This window comes from Pavona decussata, unplaced genomic scaffold (genome assembly GCF_977016875.1).
Source record: "Pavona decussata unplaced genomic scaffold, jaPavDecu1.1 SCAFFOLD_303, whole genome shotgun sequence".
In the NCBI taxonomy this organism is placed as follows: domain Eukaryota; kingdom Metazoa; phylum Cnidaria; class Anthozoa; order Scleractinia; family Agariciidae; genus Pavona; species Pavona decussata.
This window is the reverse complement of record NW_028145699.1, coordinates 530,658-545,215: the sequence shown is the minus strand read 5'-3', so window position 1 is coordinate 545,215 and position 14,558 is coordinate 530,658. Positions and strand designations below refer to the sequence as shown.

Here is a 14,558-nt window from a genome sequence, read left to right as displayed (position 1 = left end):
TTCACAGTGAATAAAGAAGTTGGGCTTTAGGATACGGAGCTTAACTTCCTTCAACATTCACTGTGAACGTATGGGAACAAAACTAATAACATTTTTCCCACGGTATTTCCTGCCTTAGTAATAAATTCTTCCTTTTCGCTCAGAGATTAATTGGATCAGTTCTGTAAACTGGCTACGGATTCACCACTTCATGATCACCAAGCGACAGTTTCCAATTCCACTATCGAGAAAAAAAATTGTTACTTGTTTTTCTTTACTGACCGATCCCGCTTTGTGTGTGTGTGACTTATTTGTCTGTGATGTAGATTCAAGAGAAGAAAATTGTTCGGATTGTCAAATGATATTCACAGTCCCGGTCAAAGTTACTAGCACTTCTTACAAGATGACATAAAAAAAAAACGCCTGTTGTTATGTGGCTTACCTGCCTCGCTCGGGTCGTATTGAGTTCTTTCACACATCCAATTGCAAGCTGTTGGTATGATTATTCTATCGCAGCACAGTGGCTCAGCTACCCCCATACAAACAATTTAACACTCGAGTAGTGTATTGTAGGGTCCAACACCAAGTTAATTTAACTCTTCCTAACTATGGGTGAAGAAACGCTAGGTTTATACGTCAAATTCTACTGATAAAATACATTCAGTTTGACTATTGCCTTACCTCCCTCTGCCCTCTGTTCGAGTCTCCCAAAAATGTTTGTTTTCCAAGTGGACAGGACGACAAACAGGACTGATTTTATCAAACGGAGGGTTTTTTCGTATTTCTTATTGGAATGGAAAGCGAACTACTTGTGACTAGATTGGGTAAGATATCCGCGCGTACGCGCGTTTGAGTCTTACTCGAGGAATTTACTGACTGCATGATTGGGCGTTCTCGTTAGAGAAGCTGAAAATAAATAAACATTTTATTTGTTGTAGTAAGAGAAAAAGAACACTTTTTTGAGATTTTTTTTTTAATTTTCCATAAAATCCATTTATATTTGTCGCCCGATTAATGCCTTAACGAATTTTAACTGGGCAAAAAACGGCACATTCGTGACAAGTCATTGTATACACTTGACTCTTTACCATCGATCGCGACTCGAATGGGCATTAAAAATAATTTGCTCTGGTGTAATTATAACAAGAGCCAAATTTGAAAAGAAAAAACAACTTGAAGAAGTTGATTCGAAACACTGTCTATAGATGAAGAACTTTTTTCTCATTTTATTTTCGCACTGCTTGCGAAACGGGTGAAATGCGGATGCCTTTTGATTACCATAAAATATACGATTTTCCACATAAGGGAAGTAGCTGTCCTTATTTTAATATAAAAGAATAAATATTTGCTTGGTTCAAAACGCGAAACTCACGTTTATAGCTAGAGGAAGTTAAACTAAGCTTTTGCAAGAGGCGAACTTAGTAAGTAAGAAAAAAAATATTAACGTCGATAAGGGATAGCTAAAGAACTGGTCACCCCGCATTCTACCGGCGTGTACGGTAAAACAATGGACCGGGTGTTAATATATAAAATAAACAAATCTATAGTTATGAATTGAGTTGCATTGATGGAAGTGTAAGAGTTGAAAATTGAAAACAATGGAAACAATTTTACTCTAGAGGAATCCTTTCAGATATTTAAACTGGCAAGCCGAAGGTTTAAAGCCGTGATTTTCAGTGCAAAACATCATATATGGATTCAATCAAATGTAATTCTGCAATTTGCCTTTATCGACATGATGTACAAGACAATAAATATGCAAGAGATTGTAAGAGTTCCTGTTCATGCAAATCGAATCGAATCCTTATCATTACTTCAAATTTGACCTGAAAGAAAGGAAAAAATAAGTTTGGAGGAACAATTCCAAATGTGTCACTATTCCTTAGTGGATGTGTACCTACTGCACTCATCTATGGAGGTCATCTTCTTAATTACTAAAGGTACCTTTGAACACTATGAGCGTACGCTCTCAGTACAGTAACAGCTTTCACCACAGCGAGCGCTAGCGAGAAGTCATATCCTGAGATGTAACAAAACAAAAGCTGACTTCATTTTGGTTCTGCTTACACTCAATTCTTAACCGACAGTTTCCACATCTTATTTAAAAGAAAATGTTTTATAATTTTGGAATGCCAAAGGCTCACAATGTCGAGAAAGGAAACATTTTGATGAAGTCAAGTTGTGATGGATATTTACCGAGCCGCTCGGTAAATATCCATTACTTTCACCGACACTGAGGTGAATAATTGTTTTAGTATATACCACACAGGCTGAATAACTAAAGGACCAAAAAATTATTTTACTTCTGACAATATACCGACAAATGGTATGAAACTTGTAAAATCGCGGTAAGCGATGATCTTATTGTAGAAAGTTCGGTCTCGCTTTCTTGCAGACAAATAAAACTTTTGGAAACAGTTTAGTTGCTACAGTGTCATTTCTTCAATTTTTCTGTGAAATTCAGTCTTGTTGTTGAAACCATGCTGAAAGATGTTAGCGGTCAGTTATCAAAAGACAATTCAGACGGTCAGTTCAGTAACAAAACCATGCAGGGTCTAAGCCATTTTCAATTTTGCCAACAATTATATCTAAACATTGTCTCCTGCCCACGGTAACAAGAAGGCTCGTATCCCAGACTAGAAAACTATTTATACACTTAAAGTAAACCACTTATAAAAAGATTTTGGAGGCCCACTGATTGTCTTAAGCTGCGGCCTAAGTTAGACTCTGTTTAAATGACCTTAAATAACTGGCACCAGATGTTTCATATAGTTTTTATTGTAATTTTAGTGCTCAACAAAACAAGGGATTGTATTTTCATTTTTCGCCTTAGAATATGAGGTTGAAAAGATTTTAAAAATACGTTACCATTTAATGCCGTCAAACCAAACTTTGTTGTCATTTATGTGTTTTTTTAACAGCCGCTTCGCTTATCGAAATAATTTCCTCTTAATTGACCATGGCGAACGGGAAGCCATCAGTCTTTGGCTGCTCGGAGGTACTTGGCTTATCACCTCCGAGCTAGCCAATCCGCTCGCGCGAAAAGTACTCTTCACTTCAGTGTGTGGTATATGCTAAAGAAAATTACTGCGAAGAAGAAGGGTAAATTTCGAATGAAGATAATAAACGCGAGCCCGGCAGTTCAAAACAGCTTGAAACGGTTGATTACTATTCCAAATCCCTTCGTTTGAATCCGCAGTGAAACGAATGCTGAGAAAACAGTTGATATATCAAGATTTAATCAAAAATGTCTTAAGCGATTTATTCAAAGCTTGAAATTAAATATTCTAGGCCGGGAAATGCAGAGAGAGCTTCTTAGTCTCCACCCAAAAAACAGGCTTTGAAAATTTCGGGATGTAAGTGTGAATACATAGTTCGAATTTTCAGTAACAGGTAAAAAGCCAGGAAAAATATGGAATTTGTGAGAACAGAGCCACAAATTGCTAAAACAAAAGTCCGAATTTTGTGCAGCCACAAACACCGCGCAGTCCTGTTTGTTTTTATTATTTTTTCTGTGGAAACCCAAGGTTTGTTTTATTCACATGGTCTGCTCGGAAGCTAACTAAGGGATGATAAACTGAATTGCTACATATAAGTTTCGTGTTTAATTATGACTCAGTGATGATACATTACTGTTCTCTTTGGCAGAGACGGAAAATGTCACTTCAAAGTTTTTCTGCATTGTATAATATTATAATTCCCGCTTTTGTTTGCGCAAAATAAAGCAAAGAAACGATATTGGGAAACCCCAGCGGTGCTTCAGAAATACAGAAGATAAATAACGTTCATGCCCAGTTGGTTGAAATTTTCAGCAGTGCTTGAATATTCAATAAATTTTCCAAGCTCGTGTTTGAAGAAGATAGTTAAACTTCCTTCAAAAGAGTGATGGGCAATATTGTTTGACTTCTGATGATAATTCGTATAATGTGCGTTTCGATCAGCCTAAATTTCGGAGAAATTTTTATGCTTTGTTACTGAATCGGTTGTTGGTGTTTTTCACAAAAAAAAAAGGATGCCATCAATGTATATGCGGAAAAACGGAAACTGTAAAGACCTACACTTCACAAGGTTCTTTTAAGCTCTATTAATAAAATTTCCTTTAACTGTGACAGTAAAATAATCGACTTCAACTCAACTCAAATTTTTGAAGAGCCTGACTGATATGATCGAGCAGCAAGGTTCCTGTCGAGGTACGTATCAGTTTAATTTGATATTGTCTGTAGAATCATCAGGAACAAGACGAAGCCTATATTTTATTTTTTAAAATTATTTAAAAGAATTCGAGTTGTTCTTCTACAAAGCAGTCTGGCCTAAATTTATCTCGCGGTTAATTTACATGTTGATTTCTATCCACGGGAAGGTGAAGAGTGCATCACTAAATAGCTAATTCATGACAAGTCAAACTAGATGTGATCTTCCATGCTCATGAGTCACAGTTAATTTCTCTGTCGGAAAATTCGTGGCAGCGGAAAAGCCGAATAAAAAGCGAATAAACGACCAGTGACTGCAGTTTTTAATGATAAACTTGCGGCACGGTTTAGAAGAAATATAACCGGTTGATCTAACTTTTGCCAGAAAAACGGAAAAAATGGAAATTGTAAAGACCAAGTGACTGTTCAAATAACATCTCTAAATTGCATAGTAAATTACACCGGTGCTGTTCGGTTTTTGTTTGGCCATTATCTTTCAAGTAAAGATGACATTTACCGTATTTTATTCTCGGGTAATTCGTTAAAAGTTATTCCACTCATGACAGTTTTTAAAAGAGGTGAAGAAACTAGCTATCGGTATACCATCATTTGAAATAGACAGCAAACCTTACTTAAAAACCGGTGAAAACAAATTAAATGCAGAATTTAACATTTAATGTTTTTATGACTTAAAGCGGGCAAATCCCATCTCCTTACTAGTTTATACAGCAGAAGTGTCCCCACATATGATTACTTGATAAATGCCTTTGAAGGCGTTTTTGCCTTTGTCGAACTTACCTGAATAAATTTGGTTAAAATAAAGGGAAGTGGTTTTACAAAAATATCAAAAAATAAAAAGAAAAGAAATCCCCTTTAATTTCAAATGACATCAAATAAATTAGGCAAAAAACTGCAATCTGATTGAACCATAGAGTGAAACTTGTTAACTGCGCGAAAAACGAGAATTGTAAAAACTTCCGCGGGAACTAAAACCCTTTAGCGAAAAAGTCTTGTTTAGCTGAAATGATTACGGAAACTATTCATAAGGTTATTAATAATACGGCGGAGATTTTCTTGTTTTTGAAAACAATAGCGCAGATTTGCTTAAATATAGCTGCTTTCTTTCTCACTAGCATCATTCACCTCGAGTTCTCAACCAGGTTGGAGAAAGGGCTTGACGCGGAAACAACTTGATTCACAATGGGTCGCCTGATACTCGTGCTGTTTTTGGTGGTTGCACCAATGGCTCTCATCTATCATGCTGAAGCTATTCAAAAGGTAAGTACAACGGTCATCAGTGAGTTATTTGGTTTTCATAGTAGAATTTGAGAGGAGCAGTGATGGCGCAGTGGTGAGGGCACTCGCCTCCCACCAATGTGGCCCAGGTTCGATTCCCGGACTCGACGTCATATGTGGGTTACGTTTGTTGTTGGTTCTCGTCCTTGCTCCGAGAGGTTTTTCTCCGGGTATTTCGGTTTTCCTCTCTCCTCAAAAACCAACATTCCCAAATTCCAATTTGATCTGGAGAGTGTCCCCCAGTTAGTGCTCTGCGCTAAATACAGTGACACTTAAATAAATATATCTATTTATTTTTAATATTTTTTTAGTACAAGAAAAAAAGCCTAACCAAGGACTGCAAAGAAAACTAAATTCAGATCAATAGAATTTCATTCAAACAACTAACTTTGTGAACTATTTACTTTTTCTAGAGTTACACGATCAAGATTTCCAAAGACGGAAAAGATTATCTCGAGCGGATTAGAGTGGACACCAGGAGAGGAATGGAGAGTTCTCAACTGCGCGAGGCTTCATCTGGGAAATCTGCGGGGGAGACTATCTACGACTTCAACAGGGTAAGTGGCTAAAGTCTGAGAATTCACTTCACTGATTTTTGCCGATAATTTTTTTTAGACGACACCTTTTACAGCCGATGTCTCTTTACAGATAGTCCGCCAATGATTGAGTCAAAAGATTAAAATTCGTTTTGCAACCGTAAGGATTCTGATCAATTCAAATCCGCCGGATCAGGTTAATTAACTCCTGATTAATTCCTTGATGCTTTTATTCGACTTAACAGAAGTTAACAATGACCCGACTACCAGAAGCGAAAGCCTGTTTTTTGAGTGCCTCGATTGAGAATACTCCCCGGCCGGCCGAATTGATACAAGTTCTTAAACTGGTGAGTGCATGTGATACTTTGAGAGAGTAGTCCCGTTTTCCTGGTTGGGACGTGCCGAATGGAAATTCGTGTTCCATAAATACGTCTCGAATTTTTCATAGGGGTCTTCATAACATTTTCGAAATTCAAGCCTTGACTTTCACAGCCGTGCCTAGACTTGCTTACAAGTCGAGCTTAGAGAGCGCGAAGCGCATGATCGTCAGAGCTCGAGCGAGCGAGAGCGCGAAGCGCGATCGTCAGAGCTCGAGCTCGAGCTTGCGCCAGGTCCATTCAAAGAGAAGCAAGCGAGCGACTTTGAGAAAGTCTAAGCCGTGCCAAATATGTGTCGCGACCGAAATTTCAGTTTCCTACATGGGTAAATGGAACACTTTATACCCAGGCGAAAATTCCCAACTCAAACTAGTTTACGGAAAGTACCTAACTCAAACCCCATTTTTGTCGTTTTTAGATGAGTACGTATGCCTCAGTGAAGATAAACCCTCAGATGGTAGCGACATATAAGGCTACCGGCAAACTTGATGACCGTTCAGGATTGAGCCAAGAGATGGCAGATCTGTGCGTAAATCTGCCGATTTACCGAGTTGTTAAACAGAATGACATCGCTGACCAAACAAGTGACTCAGGAGATGCTGACCCAGCAGAAGTACCTGGACAAGGTAAAAGCGGAATAGGTCTGGCAAAAGCGCAAATGTTTGTTGTTTTTAATCTGCAATTTTTTTTTACATTGCGCAGGTAACAAGCATAACTGACAGGCTGAAATTTTTCACGCACAAAACAATTTTCCGTAAAAAGACCAATCTCATACCCAGAGCCCTAAGGCTCTTTGGCTAGCGGTTGGTCGCCAGGAGACACTCTGTGAGAATTCCAAAAATATATTTTTTTTGATTGGCTGCCCCCAGTAAAGGCTTGCATTGTTCATTTTACCATGCACAGAAATCCTGCGATACCCCAGAGTCTCTTCTGGCGGACTAACCGCTGTCCAAAGAGCCTGAGGACTCTAGGTACGAGATTGTAAAAAGACCCACTCAAAAATTAGCCAATTCTGATAAAAAAATATATGTATATATATCCTGCTAACATGTTATGCTGCATGGCTGATTTGATTAACTAGGACGATGAATTTTACAACAAGTTTGAATAAGCCAGAGAATTTCTACAATGCATTGCTTTGTTACGCTTTCAGGTTCCAAACAGCGAAGAGAGCCTTGCCGCTGTGGTCTAGAATGCTCGGTGAGCTGCAGCTGGAGTGGTTGCTCCAAGAGTTGCAGAGTCGTCTGTAGGTGCTAATTGCTTTACCCAACCGTGCAAGTGGCAATAACAGAAGCTTTCTGGTTCAATATTTAGATTAGCGCTGATGGTGAAGGGTCAAAGTCGGTCAATAGGGCGCTTAACTTACACAGGCGTTCGTGAGCCACGGACCTGACGGACGGGTAACCGGAAGTCGAATGTTTGCTTTTTTGCTGCGGTTTTGCTCCTTACCACGGAAAGGAAAAGCTCTTGCTGATGACTGTGGCTTGACGTTACAAACGCGATGGCGTGGAAACGCTCCGAAATTGAAAGGGAACAATTCAATTTCCAGTTGCCGTTCGGGGCTCAAAAACGCCTGCGCCTAAGTTCCCTAATGACACAATAGCAACTGTCTAACCAGGGATTTTAACTGTAAACATTTTAATGTAAGCTACTTTCCTCAAAAGCTAGGAAATAAAGCCACTTTTTAAGCAGCAGCAGCAGTAGTACTTTATCTTTTGTCATGGTGGTTTGAAATCTTAGAGACCCAGTCTGTCGTCTACTGCCTTTTGCACATTATGCTTTTGATTCCACACCAAAATGCTCCAACTTAGTGTTCCACTAGAGCGGCCGAAAGTAATTTCCCATTTGCTTTGGTTTTGCATTACTACGCACTGTGATTGGTTAACAAAACTCGCGCCACTTTCTCAACCAATGGGAATCCAAACCAAAACCAATCGTGTTTTGGCCGCATGTGTTTTCCCGCGCAAGGCGCCAGTTTCATGTATTTGCTCCGAATTCTCATTGGCTCGTTTTGTTGTTTACATCTGTTGTGATTGGCCAGAGTAATTACTTTGGTTTTGGTTTTTACGACACTCAAATGGAACCGTTCTAAAATGCTCGGATTATGAGTTATTATACACCTGCTTATTAGATCAATCTGAATGTTATTAATTAATTCAACAGGGTATAAACTGACTCCTATATAAAACAATTAATCGATGGTTTATTACTGATTTAAACTTAACAATTATTCCACGAGCGCGCGTTGGATATGAGATGATAGAAAACGAGGCGCGTAGCGCCGAGTTGGCTATAATCATCTCATATCCAACAAGGGCAAGTGGAATAATTGTTTTATTAAAAACAATTAAGAAATATTGCTAGATCTTACTGATTTCACTGTGAGAGAAGAACCAGCAGGCAATTTAATGGCCGCCATTTCTTGGCCATAGTCTAATGGCTCATATACCATGGCCGCTCAGCCAATCAAATCCCTCGAGTTGCATTATACAATGACCCAGTTTTTTAATAATGACAAATAGTGTAACATAATCCAACAAAAATAAAGTCATTCATCCTAATGATGCTTGGCGTTTCATTAAAAAAAGGTTTACGCTTATCGAGATTCAGTTGTCATTTTCTCTTAAAAATATTGCTATTTTCCTCTCAAAAAAAAAATATATATTATTGGGAAAAAGCCACTAAAATGCTCGAGTGATGCTCAATGCTTTTGCCTCGAAAAAGACCCGAAAAAATACTAGCATAATGTGCAAAAGCCTATCATCTACACGGACTACTGATATCTCACTAAAATGAAAACGCGCATCGCGTGCAAAGCGCGGGAAAAATCACCCGTGCCAAGTTGTGAGCCAAAGCACCCATTGACGACTAACTGAAAAGCTCTACTGGAGACTTAACTCTAAACTAAACACTAGCTAAAATTTTGAAAAAATGTTCAACATGAACTGTTCAAAACGACTCTCTCCCCCTCCTAAGCCACGCTGTGTAGACAAGAACAACAGCGTGTCCATGTGGTCAAGCAATATTTGACCCGGAAAGGTAAAGGACTGATGATCGATGCTGGCTGTGGCTGTAATTGAAATTAATTTTAAGTACAGTGTGAATTGAATTTTTGGAATTTAGTAACGTTGTCCCATTACGTGTATAAATCAAAGAAGTCGTATCATAAACTTTCTAGGGAACCTCGTGCTTCACAATATTAAAGTTGCAGCTGACATAAATCATTTTTCCTACTACTATCTAGACTGTATGGTATTTTTTAAAAAGCTGTGAACATCATTGTTATGATTTCAAACTGGACACTTTGAGTGTTTTCCATCTTCCAGAACTGGCCGACCAGTCAGTGAATCGAACGCGCCATATTGAAGGGATGGTGCTGCAAAATCTTAAAAAATAATCGCTCCGAAAATGGTACGCGCTATTTTGAAGAAATTCGAAGGACTAGGACAAAACTTATCCTTCAAATTAGTACATTCCGTTTACAAACTTACCGGTCTGGCTGGCCAGATTTGACAAATCGAAAGTGCCCTTCGTTTTACGATGTAACCAATCTGACATTACAGTTATAGACCTTCTGATTACATCAAGATTATTAAAACTATCTTCTTGAAGTCTTTTCCATTTTTCTCTCCTCATGAATAAGCAATGCCAACGTGTTACAGTTTTGGCACAAAAATTATTTGTGGCAAAATGAACAAATAACCAAGAAAAATTGCAAACTCTTGCTGATTTAGGGACATTTTCTCTCTCCCTCCCCCCGCCCCTCCCCCCTGGCCGTACTCTTATTATTTTTGTGGGGCATGGTATAATGGCTCAAATACTATGGCCGCTAAACCAATCAAAACTCTGGAACTGCGTTATCCAATGAGTCGGTTTTTAATAGTGGCTGATATACCATGACGGCGATACCAATTAAAACTCTGGAGTGCCGATTAGGCTTTCAACGAGAATGGAACAAACAATAGTATCCCATTCAATCCTGGTGTTGAGCTGTAAAAAAAGGGTAAGGAAAAAACGACGGATTCACTTTTTCATGTGTTTCTCCAAACGCCTGTTGTTTTCAATCCCAGTATTTTTCCTGTTAACTTATCCTGCAAGTAAACAAAATTCAAGACCACAAACATCGTCAGTAAGACAAAATGTGCTTTAAGAAACGCTACTTTAATTTGGTCCCGAAAATTTTTTATGAAATAACAAAGTGTGGTTCCAGTGTTGCATCACGGGTACAGGTCAACAAATCGATTATGTAAAATCACCTGACCTTCGAAAGTTTAAATGGCGGGTGAGATAGAAACAGATCTCTTCGGTTTTCTGTGTCAACTAGCAACGCTCTACGAATGGCATAGTCCAAAATTCGGAACGTTAGATTTTCGAGTAACAGAGGATGCCCTTCGCAAGATATTTCCCTGGGAATCGAGCTTTACCAATGTAAAAAGCGGAAGTCTATCCGAGAAACTCTATTTACCAAGCTTAAAAGCTGCCGACGAAACCGGAAGTTCTTGGATGAGTTTCGAAACTGATCTTGACATCATGTTTATGCCGGAGAAAGTCTTGATCAAGGAACCGGACCTTAAAGAATTCAAAGAACACGAAGATGTCTGTTCGAGTGACGTTGTTGCCTTCATCGAGAATGCGGAAACTCCACGTTACGTAAAACTTCGTGTTAACAACGCTTGCAAGTGGAAACTGCCAAAGGAAATATTGGAAATCGGCGACAGAGGAGACAATCTTTTCATTTCAAGCTCCAAATTTTGCGAGACATTTGGAAAGCACTTAAAAAACACACAACAGGCCGGGCCCTCGCAGCTTGTAACCTCAGAACACATTCATTCCGTGAATTCATTTGGCATCATGGAATCCGTTGATCTGGTGTTTGCCTTCCGCTGCCCACACTGGCCGTCCGTTGCGGTTGAATGGGTCAATCGAAAGCGAAATTGGCCGCCTCCAGAAATCGTTCAGTTGGTAATTCAGGAGGGTTGCGCCGCAGTTGCGAAGGGATTTCCAGGTAGCGTTATAACGACAATATCGTCGAGCCAAAATATTTTCTTTTTACCTCTGTTTTTGTGCGGTTGTTTGGTTGTTTAGCCTGCAAATGGGTTGGGACAGTTACGGATGTTTTATCATGTTGATAAGGTGATTTGAACAAAAATCGAAGTGACAATATACCACTTGTACACGCGCGCCCGTGGCCTCTCGTTACTATACTAGACTCCCTCTTTGGACGGAAAGAAGAGAGACACTGGGAACGTGTCTGTAAGGTTGGGGTGGGGGGGGGGGGGGGGGGACATAAGAAACAATTTTTCCATTCCTGCGTCGTTTATCTCTCTTGTTAACTCGTGGAACGCCAGACAAAGGAGAACAGAAGGCAAAAGTTGAGTATTGAAGTCAGTGCGACCAACAGCCACCTTTGGAAATGCCACTGTCATTTTCTTTACGAATTTAACTTGTCAATACGATCACTCGAATTACAAGGTGTTTTATCTGTACGAATGCATGAGGAAAGTAGACACAAGCTATCAATATTGATTTTGGTTTTTCATTAATGTTAAGTGTTGCCACCTCATGTTCTTTCCGTCTTCTTCCTTGTTGTCGTCGATCACAGTTTGAGACTACCCAATCAGATTCAACCAAAATTCCATGACCCATTGGTGGCTGTATTAACAGGCTTCCACTGTCACTGCACTTATAAAATCAAGAGAAATAAAAATCCCCCAAGAAGGTTGGGGGTGGGGAAGGCGGAGGGGAATTTCACCAGGTCTAACTCATTTTTGGGTGGGCAGCCCCCATATAGTGAAATACCCCACATTATGTAATGTTTAAAACACGAGAAGCAGTGTTTTATCGGGATTTAAAAGCACGAGGTGCGGCCGAGTGGGTTTAGACCCGATAAAGCGCGTGCTGCGAGGTTTTTGAATGGCTTCAAAAACATTCCTGGAAAAGCGTGTGTCAAGAGAGTTCATAACAATGATGCTTTTGTGAACGTTGGAAAACTAAGTACTACTAATAAGGAGGAGGTTTTATTGGATATAAAACCACTGCACGTGATGTTTTATCGACCATTTGAAAGGTCAATGGGATTATGAATAATTAATAAATGGCTTTTGAAGGTGGTGTGGTGTGTTCATTATGGTGATATAATTTGGAACCCTTCTTTACATTGCAGGAAGTGCAACTTCACACCTTGAATGGAGGTTATCATTTTCCTTTGCTGAAACAAAACTGGCTCACAGCCTTACTCCAATACAAAGAAGATGCTATCTGCTTGTGAAAAGCATCGTTAAGGACTTGAAATGCAATGTCATACCTTCTTACTGCATCAAATGTAGCTTCTTCTGGTTATTAGAGGAAACAGAAGCGAACGCCTGGAGAAACACAAACCTGGGAAACTGCGTTGCCATGGCGCTGAACAAGCTGGCGAAATCTCTTCAGTGCCACATGCTGCCCAATTACTTTGTGAAAGACCGCAATCTCCTGCAAACAGTTTACAAAGATTCTTGTGAGGCAATGTCTGACGCATTGGTAAGAGTCATTACAAATCCCATTTCAAGTCTTGCCAACTCGCCAAAAGTCATGGGACGCTTGGAATTAGCGATGAGTGCCGGACCCGAAGAGCAAGGATACAGTAAGCTGGTTAAGCTGCTAAGAGAACGCAGTGAATCCCCAGAAAAGCAGGATGAATTGAGAGACTTGCTTAAATTTCACCTTTATAATCTAGGGTTGTCGTTGATGATCGGAGAGCCAGACACGGCACAGAAAGGTTTGGAGTACATTCAGTGTGTTGTGGACATTTTGAAAACGACTGGAAAGTGTACAAACGCGTTAGAATTACTATGCAATTCTCTTGTCAGTTGCTTGGAACGCGGTGATGACGAACTTGCCTCTTCCCGATTGGTCTCCATGAGAATCCTTGGTCTTTCAGACGACGGAATACTTTCAGCTCTGAACACAGCCACGGGCAGCAATGAAATAGGCGCGCACTTGTACCACAACGCGGGGTGCTTGTACCACGCCCAAGCATACGGGGACTCAGATGACCAATTGACTCCAAACGATGAACAACTGTCCCACGCAGAGACAATGCTAAAAAAGGCGGTAGCCCTTCAACCAGACAAAGCTAGCCATCGTGTCGAGTTCAGCATGTTTTTGTATAGAAACGACCGTTTTGAAGAAGCCATTTTGTTCGCCAAAGAGGGAATACAAGAAACGAAGACTTCAGCACAGCTCGAGTATTTAGGATACGACAAAAGCGAGGAGATCACCTTGGACGGTAATCTTGCTCAACATGTGCAACAGAATGGGTCCATCCAGGCGCCAGCTTTGGTGTTTGCATATTATGTACAGGTGGCTTGCTTAGAGGAGTTAAACAGGAAAGACGAAGCCATGGAATTAATGGCCTCTTACCAAGCGGCGTGTTCTGATCCTCGCAAAGCTAACAGCAAGGATGACTCAATGGTGTTGTTTAATTTTTCTTGCTTACTTCTGAAGATTCCAGGGATAAACTAGCGACAACATTATGAACACGTTTTTCTTCTAGTTTCCGGTGAGGAAGAGCCGCAATGTAGTTGCGCCTGACTGCAGTCAAACGTATGACGCGTGCGCGAGCTTTTTTGCCTTTTTCTTGACGGGAAACAATCTCATACCCAGAGTCCTCATGCTTTTCTGTCAGCGAGTGGGGACCAGGAGAGACTGGAGAATTCGAAAAAAAAAATTTTTTTTGATTGGTGGCTCTGTATAAGCGCCGTAACGGCTTCCTTTGTTTTACCGCAGAAATCCTGCGGTAATAAAATTCCAGTACCGCAGAGTCTCTCTTGGCGACCAACCGCTGGTGAGAGCCTGAGGACTCTGGGTATGAGATTGGACGGGAAATTGCCGGGGAATCATCAAACAAATTTGATTTTAACTCTACACTAAAACACTAGCTACAATTTTGGCAAAATGTCCAACATTATCAGTTCAAAACGTCCTCCACCCTCTCCCACTTAAGCCGTGTTTAATATGTCCAAGGAATAATAACGCGTTGATTTGGTCAAGCAACGCCTGACCTGGGGAAAGGGAAAGGCATGTGTTTCTTCAAAGACTGATGATCAATATTGGTTGTCACTATAAATTGATTTTAATAGTATCAATAAAGTACAGCGCGAATTGAATTTTATTTGCTATTTTTAACGTTGTCCTATTAT

At 40.0% G+C, this 14,558-nt stretch overlaps 2 protein-coding genes across 2 annotated transcripts; both read left to right on the top strand.

The window, feature by feature from the left end:
- Positions 1-5,302: 5,302 nt before the first annotated feature.
- LOC146454295 (uncharacterized) lies at positions 5,303-8,069 on the top strand. Its single transcript, XM_085095661.1, has 5 exons — positions 5,303-5,447; positions 5,879-6,022; positions 6,247-6,348; positions 6,797-7,004; positions 7,532-8,069. The coding sequence occupies exons 1-5, from the start codon at positions 5,370-5,372 to the stop codon at positions 7,633-7,635; spliced, it is 636 nt and encodes a 211-aa protein (XP_084951787.1). The 5' UTR covers positions 5,303-5,369; the 3' UTR covers positions 7,636-8,069.
- A 2,526-nt stretch (positions 8,070-10,595) lies between these two features.
- Positions 10,596-14,525, top strand: LOC146454294 (uncharacterized). The gene is made up of 2 exons (XM_085095604.1): positions 10,596-11,383; positions 12,542-14,525. Exons 1-2 carry the CDS (start codon positions 10,654-10,656, stop codon positions 13,879-13,881), a joined length of 2,070 nt encoding a protein of 689 aa, XP_084951730.1. The 5' UTR covers positions 10,596-10,653; the 3' UTR covers positions 13,882-14,525.
- The last annotated feature ends 33 nt before the right edge of the window (positions 14,526-14,558 follow it).

What these genes read in the sequence shown, in the direction of transcription:
- LOC146454295 (XM_085095661.1), top strand. Translation starts at nt 5,370, where the DNA reads ATGGGTCGCCTGATACTCGTGCTGTTTTTGGTGGTTGCACCAATGGCT. An exon ending in ATGCTGAAGCTATTCAAAAG is followed by an intron (nt 5,448 to 5,878) that starts GTAAGTACAACG and finishes TACTTTTTCTAG; the next exon opens with AGTTACACGATCAAGATTTC. An exon ending in CTATCTACGACTTCAACAGG is followed by an intron (nt 6,023 to 6,246) that starts GTAAGTGGCTAA and finishes TCGACTTAACAG; the next exon opens with AAGTTAACAATGACCCGACT.
- LOC146454294 (XM_085095604.1), top strand. Translation starts at nt 10,654, where the DNA reads ATGGCGGGTGAGATAGAAACAGATCTCTTCGGTTTTCTGTGTCAACTA. An exon ending in AGTTGCGAAGGGATTTCCAG is followed by an intron (nt 11,384 to 12,541) that starts GTAGCGTTATAA and finishes TTTACATTGCAG; the next exon opens with GAAGTGCAACTTCACACCTT.